The sequence below is a fragment of the Atractosteus spatula genome, chromosome 13, assembly GCF_055471065.1.
Source record: "Atractosteus spatula isolate fAtrSpa1 chromosome 13, fAtrSpa1.hap1, whole genome shotgun sequence".
Classification (NCBI taxonomy): Eukaryota; Metazoa; Chordata; class Actinopteri; order Semionotiformes; family Lepisosteidae; genus Atractosteus; species Atractosteus spatula.
Window position 1 is genome coordinate 4,108,829 of NC_142718.1, and position 16,093 is coordinate 4,124,921.

At 42.0% G+C, this 16,093-nt stretch overlaps 1 protein-coding gene across 2 annotated transcripts in view; it reads left to right on the forward strand.

The window, feature by feature from the left end:
• The window catches only part of nrp2a (neuropilin 2a), an 83,094-nt gene that overhangs the window by 48,778 nt on the left and 18,223 nt on the right, over window positions 1-16,093 (forward strand). For both annotated transcript variants that reach the window (XM_088929964.1, XM_088929965.1), the window contains exons 9-12: window positions 1,625-1,968; window positions 3,043-3,187; window positions 9,886-9,999; window positions 11,956-12,120. In XM_088929964.1, coding sequence (XP_088786090.1) covers window positions 1,625-1,968; window positions 3,043-3,187; window positions 9,886-9,999; window positions 11,956-12,120 — 768 coding nt within the window. The remainder of the gene's footprint in view (window positions 1-1,624; window positions 1,969-3,042; window positions 3,188-9,885; window positions 10,000-11,955; window positions 12,121-16,093) is intronic.

Here is a 16,093-nt window from a genome sequence, read left to right on the forward strand (position 1 = left end):
TAGAGTGAGGAGTGACATGGAGGCAACTGCAGAGGTGGAGAAGGGGATCATGTGCAGTGACTGTGAATTCCTGACAGCTGAGTCTGATTGAACTGTTGTCATTCCTCCCAAACTGTCATAATAAAGTCTGTTGGAATGCAGTAGGAGTCCAAAAGGCTAGTGCAGGCCCTCTCATGCGGCTGCCACCTCATTCTCTGTTCACATTGTTTCTCCAGGCCAGGAAAGGCTAAGGAGTGAGCAAACAGAATTTGGGCATGTGGGAAATCCTTCAGTCATTGCAGATTATTTGTTATGCTGCAGTCCGACGATAATTTTATCTCCAAAGAGATGCCAACCAGCTTCGTGCACCAACATAAAACCTTGACACATACAGCACCATAAAAGAGCAGATAAAACATGCTCTCAGAGATTCATTACAAGTAGAGCTCAGGGATGTAATTTGCTCAATCAATTTTTCCCCCCTCTGCCTGCTGAGTTATAGCCCTCACAGGGAAGCAATATATTGGATCGGGTCTGGGCTATTTGATATGTAAGTGACATGGTCTCTTTTCTGTAACACAGATGGTTTTATCTTTGAATTCATGGAGCCATCACCCTGCTACTGCCCACAAAACCCATCACTTAAATACCAAGATAGATGGCTTTACGAAAATGAAAATATCCATTTGTTTTGGGTGGGCTCCAATTTCTCCATCGAAACATAAGTGGAATTGCTGTGTTTTGGAAGAATCCCTTATATCATGCTGTGCTGTTCCAAGTTATCTAAGTAATGTATGAATCTATTAGAGTATGATTAATTGTCTTTATATATAATTAAAATAACATTTTTTTAAGAACATAGAGGAATATCAGATGAATTACAGCTAAACATTTCCGTTACCTGAACAAGCAGAACACTCCCCTTACATGTGAATATAGTGAGATACTAATTAGTAGGAACTCATGATGAATTTAAGGCTTTTAGAAAAGAGTAACCAAAGAAATAAATTGGATTTTAGCCTAGTAGTTTAATAAAATCTGGTGTCTTTTTGCATACTGTAACTACTACAAGAAGGCTTCTGTAGTGCCTGTGTGAGCTGTTCCCAAGTCAGCCTTGGTGTCCTTTTGTGGGAAATGACAGCTGGCTAGTCACACCGAGAACCACTGTAAGAATGCAGGGTTACTCTAAGCTGGAAATATGTGTCCTTCAGCTGTTGAACAACTCTCAGGGTTAATGTACGGGAATTTATCAGAGCAAGTTTGTCACCACCTGATAAGCACATGAGAAGCATGTACACACATACCTTGTCCTCACCAAATCTGCAGGAGAATTTGATGCCTAACTGGGTAGGGTTTAGAGTGCTGTAACTGGAAAAGCAGATCGCTGTTATGCTTTGCACAATAATGTGGGTACTTAGTGGGGATGTATCTGAGAAGTTTAGGCTGAAAGCTCACTCTTTTCTTGATAGCCATTCCATATCCTCACCGATTGTTCCTATCAGGAGTTTTCTCAAAGGTTGTCACTGATTGTGAGGCTTCGTATGCTTTAAATAGCAATAACCTCTGGTGTTGGCTAGCATGGTCTGCTAGCATACAATGGCCATGCTGTGCTTTCCTGACCCCTCTCTCTTTCACCCATACACAGACGCCCCCTGCTCCGACTTGCAAGGCATGCTCTCGGGACTCATCCCCGACTCTCAGATCTCCGCCTCCTCGACGCGGGACATGCACTGGTCCCCCGGTGCCGCCCGCTTGGTTGCCAGCCGCTCGGGGTGGTTCCCCAGAGCCTCACAGCCGCTGGCCGGGGAGGAGTGGCTGCAGGTGGACCTGGGACTCCCCAAGATGGTCAGGGGCGTCATCACCCAGGGGACCCGTGGAGGAGAGGGCAGCACCGAAAACCGCGCCTTTGTCAGGAGGTACCGGGTGGCTTACAGCATGAATGGCAAGGACTGGGACTACATTATCGATCCAAGAACCATGCACCACAAGGTGAGCTCTTGCAGAGGCTGACGGAGTGCCCCATTTCTCTTTTAATGAGCAACCAGGTGGTCTTCAAGAGCCTTGAGTAAAGCTTTTCAATAGGTATAGTGTCCTTCATGGCATATTGTCATGTTAACAACTATTCATGGTAAAGGTGAACTGATTGATAAATAGATCATAGATTGATAAAGGTGAACTGATTGATAGGTTACAAGAAACTTTGCTTTTGGACTTTTGTTTCAGTTTAATGGGCACAACCACCTATTTTGTCATTGCCTCTTAACTGGCTGCTTTTCTGAGCCATAATACACGTATTAAATACATTATTGAATTTTTATCACTTTTGCCAGGGTCATCAAATTCTGGCCTTTTTGTGCACATCTTGAGTTTTTCCCCACCTAGGGTAGAGAGGCCTTTGTACCTTTATGTACAATTACTGTGAAAGGTTGTGGGTAGCTACTTAAATTATTAGCTCTTACACATTGTGCACCTGCTTGGAATGTTTGATTACTGTGTATGATGGAAGTATTGCATTCAAGTAGGATACTAGGATTCCTCATGGAATCAGGTGCAGTGTACAGTACCTAGTGCTGCTAGATCTAAGTTGACTGGTATATCCTGGTATTGCATTACTGATATATCAGTATGGCATACAATTGTCAGAGAGCTCAGGACATTGAATGTGTTACAGAAGTTATGCATGCTGCTGAAATCTGGACAGTGTAGAACTCTGTGGTCTTTTGGCATTGTTGTCCGATGTCATGTTTAGCACGTGTGTACTGGGAATAATTCCTGATAGGATTATGGAGAGCTGCAGATACCAAACCCGTGATTTTGTTTAGTTCCATCATTGCTACTGGCAGCTCCCAGTAGGCATAAGAAGTGGCTGGCATATTTAGGAGCGTATGAGTACATCACGTTCCTGAGGGTTGTAGCGGCAAATGGATTTGCTCAAGAATGGTCAACTCCATGTTGAGTTGGTGTGTGGGAGAATAAAAAAAAATGACAGCACCTGGTAATGCAACTTGATAATGTGGTGAGTGCATAAATATCAGAGCTGACTGGTTTTTGTGTGGCGCCCAGATCTTTGAAGGAAACACAAACTACGACACTCCAGAGATCCGACGGTTTGAAGAGGTGATGGCTCAGTATGTCCGAATCTATCCAGAGAGATGGTCCCCTGCTGGGATTGGAATGAGGCTGGAGATTGTGGGCTGTGATCCGTTGGGTAAGATTGATATTCATTCCTTCAGTGACATACCTTCTCAGGATGTTACAATGCTAATATGCTAAGTTCTCTTTCTCTCCTCAATATTCAACGGCCAAACTAGTGTTGATGCATCATGATGTTGATCATGATGACTACAATCTAATACTCTGTGAAACATGGAATTCAAAAGCATTTTTTTTAGATGTGAATGAACCTTTTCCTTTGAATAAGTCTTCAGACTTTCCTCTGATGTTTTAAATATTCTGGTAAATATGTGGACACATGGCTGGAAATTGTTTTTTCAACAAGACAAGATCCTTTGAGGTTCTTTTTTTCTCTGGTTGATTTTTTTTTGAAGGTGAGAATTTAGAGGATGGAGCGTCCAAGATCAGAGGGAACTCCGTTTTTAGCGGCTCTAAAAAAACCCGAAAAGGTTATGACGTATCATAAATCCTTTCATGAGTATCGGCTTGGCTTTGATCTGTGACATAAAGCTGACAATGACTTGAAAGTCACTGTGGCACGTTTTGTTCTGTCTGTCGGGTTTTGCGTCCGAGCTGATTGCAAACGTCTCCCATTCATTTAAAAATTTGTACTTAAAAGAAGGTGATGGCTTGAGTTTTTGATGGTTTTTAAAATGCAAGCAGACAATAAAGCCACAGGCCTGAGAAACTGGGCTGCCGAGCTGTTCAGGGAATACAGTGATTGCTCATTCCAGGGCTGTGCACCAGATGTTGGGGATGTGTGTGTGGGGGGGGGGGGGGACAGCTTTTTTAATTTTTAACCACATCTATAGACAACTGGGCTTTCACAGTTCCTATCGCAGGAAGCTGGGGAATGAATGAGGCCTGTTATCAATCTCTGCCGAGAACACACACAAGCTCCCCCTGTATGCCCAGCTCCACTGGCCTGTGGGGAACTCTCCGAACCAAACAGGTGGCCCCTAGGTTACACTGCATGGCTTTCTATCACAAGCTGGGGGACCTGCTCAGTCTTGCCTGCTTCCAAGCATGGGACATCAGGGCTGATCTGTGTTTTAGGAAGGGATCGGCGCAGGAGCGAGACACTTGACCTAGCCTCAAGGGAAGTTACACAATTTCCAAGCTGAAATTACCATGAAAAGCCGCCAATAGTCTATCTACACCATGCATCCATAAATATGTGTATATGCTATCTCAGAGCAAATTGTTTTCTACCAAGAGGAAGGGAATTTAAAAACTTGACCCTACATTAGATCTCCGTTAACTGCACAGAAAATTTAGTCAAACCAGAAATACTAATGCTGTCAAAAAAGGACCTGCTAAGGGTGCCCCGCGTCCGACAATAAAAAAGGTGTCAAATGTTGTCAGGTTAGAGCCTGTCAACATACTTCTTCTGCTGTCTCCTCCCAGAATAATGTCTTCCTCAACTGACAAAATATAGCCCTGCACAACAGAGCTCTTTCCGGTCTCCAGTGATGCCTTTTCACGTTTTGTTTACGAGTTTGGACGGCTTTTGGCTCTTTCCTTCCGATTTCACTTTCTTGCAATTAAACTGTTTAATACATTTTCAGTAAATAAACAGAGTTTCAGGCAATAAATACACAAAGTCAGTTCTCACGCACCCCACGAGTGAGCTGTTATAAACCACAGGCAGATAAACTGCAGGATTTATAGGAATTCACTGTATAAGCAGAGGAACCTAACCTGATGACTTTCAAACGCTGTGCTCGAACAGATGCATAGCTTCAGCTGTCAGGGAGCACTAGTGCTAATATTTGCTATGCTCCTGGATGATATTCCCTTTAAGTAATGGAATGGAAAGACGACCTCTTAAAGCATAGGATGTAATAATTTTCGCTGTGGTGCCAAGCCAGGCTCTTGTTGATTAAGCTCCAGAATAACAACGTGCACAGGACACAGAACAGAATAATCCATTAATAATACGCCGTGGCTGGTTTCCAGGTAAAGACCTGTATATCAGAGTCTGGCTCGTGTTCAACATCCCTTCCTCCAGTCTCCAGTTTACTCTAATAATATCTTTAGGATAATTTACTTCAAGGGGGTTTGCAACCAGATAGGCATGCTCATAATCATACCTTCTGAATGCACATCACATATTTAAAGAAGATCCGCCACTTGTGTCTTTGAAGTTTGCTCACATATGGATCTGTTTAGCTGACTTTGTAGGACCACGGTTCACACACTCTTGAGAGAACAGAGATATCCATGTTGTGTAAATATCGTTCCTCTTTCACAATTTTGACTCAGGTTATGTTGAAAAAATAAATCATCTCTACACTTTACTATCTTAGAGTTAAAGAAATTCAACATTCAGGATATTGTCTGTTCCTTCTTTTCTCAGTTCTTTTAGAATTAACCTGCTGCGCATAAAAAGTTGCTTATTTTTATTCAGTTTTATGTGCTCAGTTTAAGAAGAAATGTGATATACTCTTTCTGCTGAATGATTTAATTTTCTTGGCTGATGCTAAAGTTAAAACAAATATGACACAAAAATGCACTGCAGTGCAGTACATGCACTGAGAAGGCACTTGGATTCTTATTAAAGCAAATACAGTCAGTGCATTTCAAATACTCTGTAGCAGGTTGGCTAATATTGGTGGGCAAAAAATCCAAATGTACTGGCCAAATCACTCTTGAGTTGAGCTGTTTCCCCAGTTAAAACGGGGTCTTGTTTAGAAAGAGTGGAGAACAGAGATTAAAGTCTTCGCAATAGTGGGGGGGGGGAGGCTGGGAATTGTCACAGCAAGATGGAAAAAGTCAGCAGCATCACAGGGAGGAAATGCTGGCGATGACGATTCACAGGCTGTCGAGGCACGGAGATAGATTGCAGGATTTAGAGCTTTTGGTTGAGCAGCTGAGATCTGAGGATGTCGGTCACAGATGGTGCAGTCCTAATCATCACAGGCAACTTGTTCTGCCACAGGAAAGAAACACAGGAGAATGACTGAGGATAGGAGAACAAGTGAAGGTTCCAGCCAGGCAATATTGGTAGTAGCAGTAATAGAAGTACCAGTAGAAGACGTGGTAGTAATGAGATAATGGATGCCAAAGGACCACTCTTCCTTTGAGTTAGAGCAGTTGTGGACTGTTATCTTTTTTCACACATGCTATTACAAGTTTATATATAATAACTGTTTATTTTTTAATTACATCCCCTTTTAACCTTATATTTTATCTTACAAATAACACTCACTTTTGTTTTATATTTCCCTGCAATCAGTTTGTTCAGTCTGCATCACCATTAAATACCTGGCTTTCCATGAACTCCTGACTATAGGCTTACCTGACGCTCAAGCAGGTTTTGTTTTTCGCAAGTTACAGGTTTCACCAATGCAGGGTGGGACAAATGTTGTCCCAGTGGCACCGAGATTTAGATTTAGCACAAATGAATTGAAAGTACCGCATATAATTTTAATTACTCCGCCTCGCATTTCATTTCGGTCAATTAAAAAAAAACAGCTCAATGTTTACTGAAGGCGGTTATTATTATAGTTCTCTCTGGATACTACCCGAAGGGCAGCTATTTTTTTAATGGAACACTGACAATTTTATTGTCAATAAGTGTTTTTATATATTGTTTGTATATGTATGTAATTAACACATTTTAAATGTACATCATTAAACTCAGGGCCCCATGGATAATGTCTTATTCCTCAACATTTAGCCTCCAGTCTGTTAATTCTTGCTTAATGCTCATATCACAACAGGCCCTTAAAACAAAGCAATTACTTGTTCCCGGACCTTGCTTTTCAAAGCTGGATGAGGCCAGATCTTATATGAAGAATCAGTATTGTGCCAGAGAAAGCTTTACTGAAAGACTCTTTACATAATTAAAGAAATTTTTCACTTTTTTACCTCCTCTGGAAGAAATTGCTGCGTCAGTAGCTTTGCAGTCAAAATTCCAGACAGCTTCCAGCAGAAATTGGACTCAGAGGCAGAGGTAGTGAGGCCTCAGTCTGCTGGCAGCTGTTGTGTTTATAGCAAACAACATGTGTTTCCAATTGCCTTTCTCCAAAACACCAGTACGCGGACTTTGAAATTGTCAACTGCTCGGTAGAAGTTCCTTCTATTGTTTTTCTGCAGAGGAGATCACTTTATTAGCCATATACAATTTCTTGCATTAGGAATTCGTCTTTTCGCAGACCCCAACTTGCAGACACACAGACAGGGAGAGAAGCTTGGGGTCAGAGCGCACGGTCAGCCATTGTACAGCGCCCCTGGAACACCTGGGGTTAAGGGCCTTGCTCAGGGGCCCAGCGGAGTAGGATTCCTCTGCCGGCCGCAGGATTTGAACCAGCAACCTTCCAGCCACAGGCACAGGCGCAGATCCTTAGCCATAGTGCCACCACTCCGTCCCGGATAGAAGTTAGCTATCCGACAAATGTTCAGTCCTCTGCAATTGGCATTATTTGCATTCTCAATGAAATTAAATGCAATTGTAAATCTGATGTTAACTCAAGTTTTAATCCCAATGTGTAGTTTTTACCTGCATGAGGATAGGAACTGGAATTTAAATGAATAACAGCCCATCTGTGAAAGCCATTCAAGCTGGATAGGATTTTACGGGATTGTAAAACTGCTGGTATTTGGGGTTTTAAATGATGCAGTTATTAACCCGGTGATTCTTAAACCCAATAATACTTAAATTTGCTCATATGATACATTCTTCATAAGGCACCAATCACTGTTCGACCCAGCAACAGATAGGATCTCATAACAGAGGAGCATGTGGGAAAATGGAACAATTCTGAGATTTTCTGGCCTGCCAAAGCTAATACAGGACTTTAGAATTCCCCTGTTACCGGCGTAAAATTACAACAGACATAGAGCCCAGAATCCAGAAACCCTCATCTTGTATCCTACTTCCAGACCTTTTAAACCACTTGAGACGGCACTTCTCAGAGAAATAACATTAACTTTAGGGCAACTTTTAAAAAAAAAATTACAGCTAAACGTGCTGAGAGGGCCCACTGAATTCCTTGAAGGAACTGTCATAATGACGCACCCAGGAAGGTAGACCCTTCGTTCCCTCATTCCTCTGCGTTCGGTTGCTCTCAGTTGCAGGCGGGTGACATCGGACCAGCGTGCTAAATGCTGCGAAAGGTCAGATTGTTTACTCTGTGACAACAGCTGACCTTTAAATCGGAGAGCGAAAAAGTTCAAATTAATACTAATCGTGTCTTATTTTATGTTAAACGCCCTATCTTACATTAATTTTGTATGGAATGGTAATGTCAATCTTCAAGTGGAGTGGAGCAGACAGTGCACTCTGCCTCTTACACAGCACTGCAATGTGGCCTCCAAGAGGGTTAATTGTGTCTCTAAAGGGCATGGCATTAATACATTTTAATGTCAAAATATTGCCAGCAGTGTTTGTATGGTTTCTCTTTTTATGTTTCGCCTAAGATGATTTTTTGATTGCAGTTCCTTTCACATTTTTGCCAATTACTTCCAAATTAGCATTCTCTGATCCCGCTAATTAGATTGTTAAATTCTCTCTTTTTTTACCCCCCCGTTAATCAGGTCATTAGCCCAACTTTCTCCGAGATACTGTAACTGCCCTGAAACTAGGAAAGAAGTTGCCGATGGTCTCCAGACTAAGTGATCCATTTAGGTTTAATGGTTATCTGTGATTGAGCCATTCTCATCTTAAGCATCAGCGCCACTTTTAAATGATCTTTGGCTGCCTTTTAGCAGCATCTCCTAATTCTTAGGAGGTATCCTACCCAAAACGTATGATACCTGAAACTGCCAATACTTTTAGTAATGACAAATGAAGAAGAGTTTAAAAATGCCAACTACCATACATTGCACTAAGGTATTTTGAAAGAAAGCGTTTTGAGTACAAGGTCAAAGTTTAAGAACAATATTGCAGCTTTTTATTTAATGTAATTTATTGTAACTGAGAAGGCAGATTATGAATGGATGGTGTAGCGTGTTCCTCAAGGGTGCCTTCAAAGAGTCTTTGTTTTTTTGACATCACTGGAAGAACAATTTCCTTCTTATAAAGTTTTCCTTTTTGCTCATAACTTCTAACCCTGGTCAGTGTTCCTTAAACCCACCGATGAATGACATATTCTTTTGAGTACTTTTCCATTTGTTCAGAATGGGGGGGAGATAAAGGAGTGGAGAGTCTACAGACTACAAAATCTTAGTTTTCTGTGAAATATGGATTGTGTTTTTATGAACTTAAGAAAGAGGTGATTTCTGCTTCTGAGACAAGAAAAAAATGTTTTAACTATATGAATGAGGAGCTGCAGTTTGTTTTTGTTGACCCACAATGTGTATTTCAGTATATCTTTTCATGCCTACTTTGCTTTTAGATATTCATCCTTTGTGAATATTGAGGAGCTTGTGTTAAATGCCAGTACACATCTAATGGTTGTATTTAACTTTCACAACTGTTTAAATGTAAATTAAAGGGAATAAAATAGACTTATAGGGATAGAGAAATGTAACTACCTGAGTAAACTATGTGTACAATCCTGATTAAACTATGCAGCTGAATTGTCCCAAAGAGGCTTCCGTAGGATGTAGCTATTTTGGCTCATATGTAAACCAAGAGCCAAAATGGCTACTTCCTACAGAACTGACCCAGTGTCACCTCTGCTGGATAATCTGTATGAATGTAAACTTACTCATAATATCCTTTCCCTATAGAATTCTTCCCATTTTCCTATTTAAGTGGTGATCTCAATTTTCCTTTCTTCACAGAACCTACCTCCATCGCTGACATGGCCACACCCACTGTCCACAGAGAAAACCACACCACCACGGTCCAGGCGCCATGTGTAGGAGATCCGTCACGGTGCTCAAAAGACAGCCAAGGTGAGCCTGCAATGTCAAGCGTGCTGCGTTGAAGTTAGCTCCCACTTTCCATGTAAACATAACGTCATTGAACATGTAAAGGTTGTATGTTTGAATACGTCCAGTGACACAGGATTCTCTCAGTTTCTGTGCCAATAAAATAAGGACACTAGGAAGGTCACAAATTAGAACCAATCTAGTTCATTTGGTTGCTTGCTGATTGCTAATCCAAGAAACCCTTTAGGCTGTGTCTTGAAGGATCCCATATAGTACAACTGCAATCACCAAAGGGACTTAATACTGGAATCGCACCTGAATTTGTAGTAGCCTGCAGTCATTTAGTGAAATAAACCCCCTTTCGAAAGCAGTACTCAAGATTGGTCTCTGATGGCCATTCTTTTGCTTCTGCATGGGAAGCAGCATTTCCCATCGGCAGCCCAGAAAACCTGACATGGATCAATGGGTTGTGCGCTGGGACTGCTTTTGCTGTTCTGTTCTGCTGTGCTCAGTGTTTATTGTCAGGCTATATATTCATTGTGGGTATCCTGTTAGGTAAATGAGAGTCACGTCGCTGCATGACCCCAGCGGGGGGTCACGGGGCAGAAAGGAATGGACAAGTGGATGTCTTTTCCTGCCATAGTGTAACAATTGATTACCTGCCCTCCATTATTAGAGAGTCTTAATGGGGAGGGAGTTCCTGATTGATGTCACTTCACCCAATCAATACCTGCCTGCTTACTGACAGTGAAAGACTGGACAAGGAGAGGGGGGAGGTGGGGTGAATGGTTAAATGCCTTGTTGGGCAGTAGCACTTTCTGAGACTTATTCTGAAATTGAAGGGGAAGAAAATGACCCCAATACGAGTATGTGGCACCTACTCCTTTTCAGCTAACCTGTCTGTTTGGGTTTGAAACTAAACAACACATATATTGAAGATGCACTGTCATCCCTTCCATGATAAGGTAACAAGCGACATTATTGTAGTAGATCAGGTGGGGAGCTGCATCAGCATGCGTAGGCTGCAAAAGAACAAGTAATAGGTTTATTCCATGCTGAAAAAAAGAAGAAAGAAGGCTCCACCTGAAGAAGGCTCCACGGCCGAAACGTTGTGTTCTCTTTCTTCTTTTTTTCAGCATGGAATAAACCTATTACTTGTTCCTTATTGTAGTACAGATGTGTTATACAAAACATGGGCACAATGCCAGACACATAACAGAGCAGTCTCAAACCCATCAGTATTGGATAGCTTGGTCTTGTGCACAGTGCAGGACCTGGAGAAGACAAGTAACTTTGTTTATACACCAGGCGCAGAGAAGCGCCAGAAGGCAGAAATTTCATTTTGGAAACAGTGCATCAAATCGTATTTCAGACAGGCTTAAAATTTGAGAGAGAAAACAAAGCAAGTGCTGCAGCTCACTCTGAAAGCAAATCAAATCCATTCAGTGTATATATCCTTTGCTTTATTTTTTTTTAAATGGAAGAAGCCTATTATTACATGATCCTAGACATTCAACTGTTATGCTGCAAGCCTTCGAAAATAGGCAGATGATGTTCCTCATTGTCTCTTGGCTGATATAGGTTGGCTCTAAGTGGGCTGTTTGTGAAGCCAGAAGGTGATGAATTCAAATGATACAGGGAGAGCTTCAGGCCCTCTTGTTATTAAAGAGCTTGTGACATCTGTTTCTGTAGTTCAGTGCTACAAAGCTATAGAGCTAACACCTTTAGGCCTGGTTACTCCTTTTGCTCCTAATGTTTGTTTCCTTCCCATCTGTTTCAAAGTGACATTCAGGACTGGAAATAATCTAGAAAGAAAACAGTTCCCATGAGTCTTTTTTTAATGTCGTCTGGATTTCATTAACGTTCCGCAGATCACTAATTATTCCGGGGGTAATGTCTCTAAAAGATGCGTTTTTTTTTCTCTCTCTCCCCTCTGTGTCTGTGTGTGTGTGCCTGCATCTCCCTCACTGTTACTTACAGTCCCAGTGACCACCACAGCCTCCAGCGGAAACTCCCTCTGCGATTTTGAGCAAAACCTCTGTGGCTGGACTCACGACCCCGTGTCCGACTTCAACTGGTCTCTGCACAGCGGCAGTGGTACTCTCGGCCTGGGTCCCAGCCAGGACCTCTTCCTGGGGTCAGACGGTGAGTGGGGTGCCGACCACCGGTGGTCACCCTGGGTGAAAGGCTCGGGCTCCACAGAGAGTAAACATTCGCCAAGAAGGAAGCGTGCTACTCCGTGCCCAGTCAAAGCTCCAACTAACTTCATTACGTGCAACGGTCAGAGAAACTAGAAACAACAAACATGGGATACTCCTGTAAAACCACATCCTATAACTTCGCTCCCTCCTCATCCTACCCTTCTGTATTGTATAATGGTGAATCCAATGCAGGCCAGAGCTCTTCCTTTCCATGGAGTAGGTGGCTACTTAAGGAAAAGGACTTGACCAGGAGTTTCACTCACGGTTTAGGCAATGGCTTGGTGGAAGCCGCCCAGAGCAAGTCACTTAACCGACATGTGCACTTGAGTAATAAAATCACAGCGCTGTTACAGTTAGCTGAGCTGCAGTAGCGGGAGGTGATCTGTGCTTTACCCTTTGGTTACTGTAAATCTTTCGCTAACAACATCTGCTGAATGACTTATGACTGAAACCTGAAAAAAACAAGGGGGAAACAGTCATGTCCTTCTTAGGCATTTATTCCTTAATTCCCAACATGCAAAATGGTGTCCTCAGCCAGCATATCTAGGTTTTCCTTTTATTTAGGCTGAAACATTTTCCTCCAGAGCAGCAGTTATAGAAAGAAAACAGTATTATTGCAATTCATTTATCGGAACTACTTGTTTGTTTTTAAGTTATATGCTGATAAGGATTATAAAGATTATAGTTCAAATAAACTGGCTGATCAGAGCTGGGTCTGGTCTCCAGAGGTCAAGCCTAGATAAGACTCTTGAAAATAGGATTGGAGCATAACTATTAATGTAACTGATGAGCAATTATGCTCCACTTCTGGACCTCATTTTTCTCTATTTTCGGTGACAACAACTTTCAGAGTTTCGACACAGATAGTACAGCAGCCAGAAAACAGCAAGCACAAAGCAGAGCAGGGACCAACACGACAGTGCATGATAACATAGATAGTCATGCAGAAGCCTTTATATCTCCATTTGATTTTGCAGGACCTGAGTAAATATTGCCAACTAGTTTCCCATGGTGTTTTAGAATAATTCCTCTACCAATCACGAGGCCATGCAGAAGAATGGCTCAAGCATGTTGCAAAACAACATGAAGATGAAAACTATGACGTGTGGAAATAGACTCCATAGGGTAGTTGGGTAGTTTGGCATGTGAAGTCTTCTGTACTTTAAAGACATGAACACCTGTACTGTTTGAAGAAATGCCTTTCCATATTAGTCCTAGTCTACATAGGAGGTATGATAACTCATCCAAAATGCAGTCGCATTGACAGGAGAGGGCCTCATGTCAACTAACTTGTATAGTGCACTGGGTTTAAGTAAGTTTGCACTAGTCAATATCCGTGGTAATATCACATTCTTAGCATTTTGTACTAATTTGACTTGTATTCATTTTTCGGTCTTGTTTTTGTGCTTGTACATTGTTTTCCATTGGTCCTTTTACTGTGCTTTATTACTCTAGACTGGAATGGTATTATAATCCCCTGTAGTCAATTCTTATAGTACATGACAACCTTTAATAACATCACAATAAAACCTGATTTTATGATACCATAGTGTAGTAAACAAAAAGGTGAAAGCTAAATGATAAAAGCAAAGATATTAGTGTGAAACAATTGAAAGAGGGGGAAACTACCATGTGCATTTTTCATGGATTGCTTTCACAGAGGCAGGGCGGATGAAAGGATGCCTATATATTGGTTCCAATGGTGCCATTCTTCACCTGAAGGAGTCTCTTAGAGGTTATAGTTATGTCTAATAAGGGATTCATAGATCTCTGCTGATGGAATTTCTGAGGTGGTGTGGCTACAAGCTGCTTTGAATACAGCTGGTGGAATTTTTATTTTCCCCATTATGGGTTCTGGGTTAGAACAGAGCTATTGTTCTCAAATGGTTCTGGCAGCCATTTTGGGTCTTTGAGCGTAGGAGCCTGGCCCGACATTACTGAGAACTGTCCATGCCTCTTTCTTCACTGCTGCCAGTTTTCCTTCCCAGTGGGGAGTCTTTGTAGACGAAGCCCTGCCCTCCCTCTGTTTTTCTTGAGCGCGCGTGTATTGTGTAATTTTTACCAAAAAAAAAAAGATTTAATCACTAGTTTGAGGAGAGGTTCAAGCGAGAGATTTTTGAGGTGGGTCATCTTGACCTTTTTCTCTTTTTTTTTTCTGTGACAAACTCATACCGTTTAATTGCTTTTGTAAAAGGGGAAGAAAAAAGAGCTTCAGAGCGTTTTGTCTACCAGAAGACACGCTGCTACGCTTCCTCGTTCTCAGGGCAGAGTTGCCTACTTTTTTTTTAGAAGTCATTTCTTCTCTGACTAATGAAGCCCAGTGCCTGTTGGTGACAGTGGCTCAGATCACAGTTAAGAGAGTCTGCCACGCGCTTCTCCAGATTCCAGCTCAGACCCTGGCAGCATGATGATGTTTAATTAATATAATAACCCTTCACAGGAAGCAAGAGCCCCATTCTCTTCTTTCTGGCTGAACTTTTCATTTCCCCTCCTCTGGGATTCCGTAATTGTTCACTCTGTCTCTCCCCCCACCTCAATAATAAGTCTTTAATGTCTGTTTAGAAAATGGTCTGATCTGGCTGCTTTCTGAGCACTTACAGCGTCTGTTCCTCTATAGGGTGAAGCTGCTTGTTAACTGGTTGCTTGTCTTCTCCTGTTTGAGCCCTTGCTCGGTAACTCTGTAGAGGCAATACACATCCCATTAGGACATGTCTTTGTGTCTTTGAAAGGACGAAAATCCAATCAAAGCACAGTTTTATGTTTAAAGGTTGTGGACTGGATGGCTTTCACATCCTGCTTCAACTCTATTTTAGTAGGTCGGTGAAAACCCTAATTAAGGCAGAGAAGAGGTGCAATTTTTATCCCACCTGGCTGAGAGGAATGACAGGCTGTAGGAACCCTCCACCTACACGAGGAATGAGCCAGGGAGCTGCTGGGAGGGTCAAGATAGGGTGGAGGGAGGGTTGCAAAGAACCGCGATATTTTTATGTAGGTAGGCGGACGTGGGTGAGACTAAGCTTTGACCTCCTCCTGAACGTCTGTTTAAAACTTTAGTTTGCATTTAGATTTAGTAATTGATACTAGCGATGTTTGGTAGCAATAACTGCAAACAGACTAATTGCCATATGGAACATATTGAGCAAGATTGCTTTAATGTTTCCAGAAAAGTCCAAGTAATTATTGATATTTATCACATAATGTATATAATGGGCAGTACGGCGGCGCAGCGGTTAGCACTGGGGCCCTAGTTTCAGTTCCGGACCTGGGGTGCTACAGTATCTGTGTGTATGATGTTCTTGTTTGCATCCTCCTGGTGCTCTTGTTTCCTCTGACTAAAGACATGCTGGACGGTTAATTGGCTTCTGGGAAAATTGGCCCTAATATGAATGTGTGCTTGACTGTGTCTGCGTGTATACACTGGCACCCTCTCCAGGGTGTACCCTGTCTTGCATCCATCGGTTGCTGGGTTAGGCTCCCCTGCAACCTTGAATTGGATGAAGCGGTTAGAAAATAGATGGATTTATAAAATGCCATATGAAAACCTCAATTAATTTTGCCTTTGACTCCCCAAGTGCCAAATGAGAAAAACTGCAAAGCTACTTTTTTGCTCAATCTTGAAACTGCCATGGTGCACATTCCAACAATGAGCAGGCAGGTCTAAATAGGGGGAAAAAAGCTAAATAATTTGTAACCGTTGTTGAAGGCATGCACTGAAAGCCATAACTAAAAATGTCAATGCCAACTTATAGTAAATACAATAAAAATGCTCTGTGGGCAAGAACTAATTCCGATTTTTGTTTTTGAGCATTGTAATCGTTGGTGTTGAGTATACTCGTGTGTCAGTACAAAATAAAAGCAGTTATTTTTGTCCCTTAACGCTACAGGAAAAAAAAACGGGCAGCCCTCACCTGCGAAAC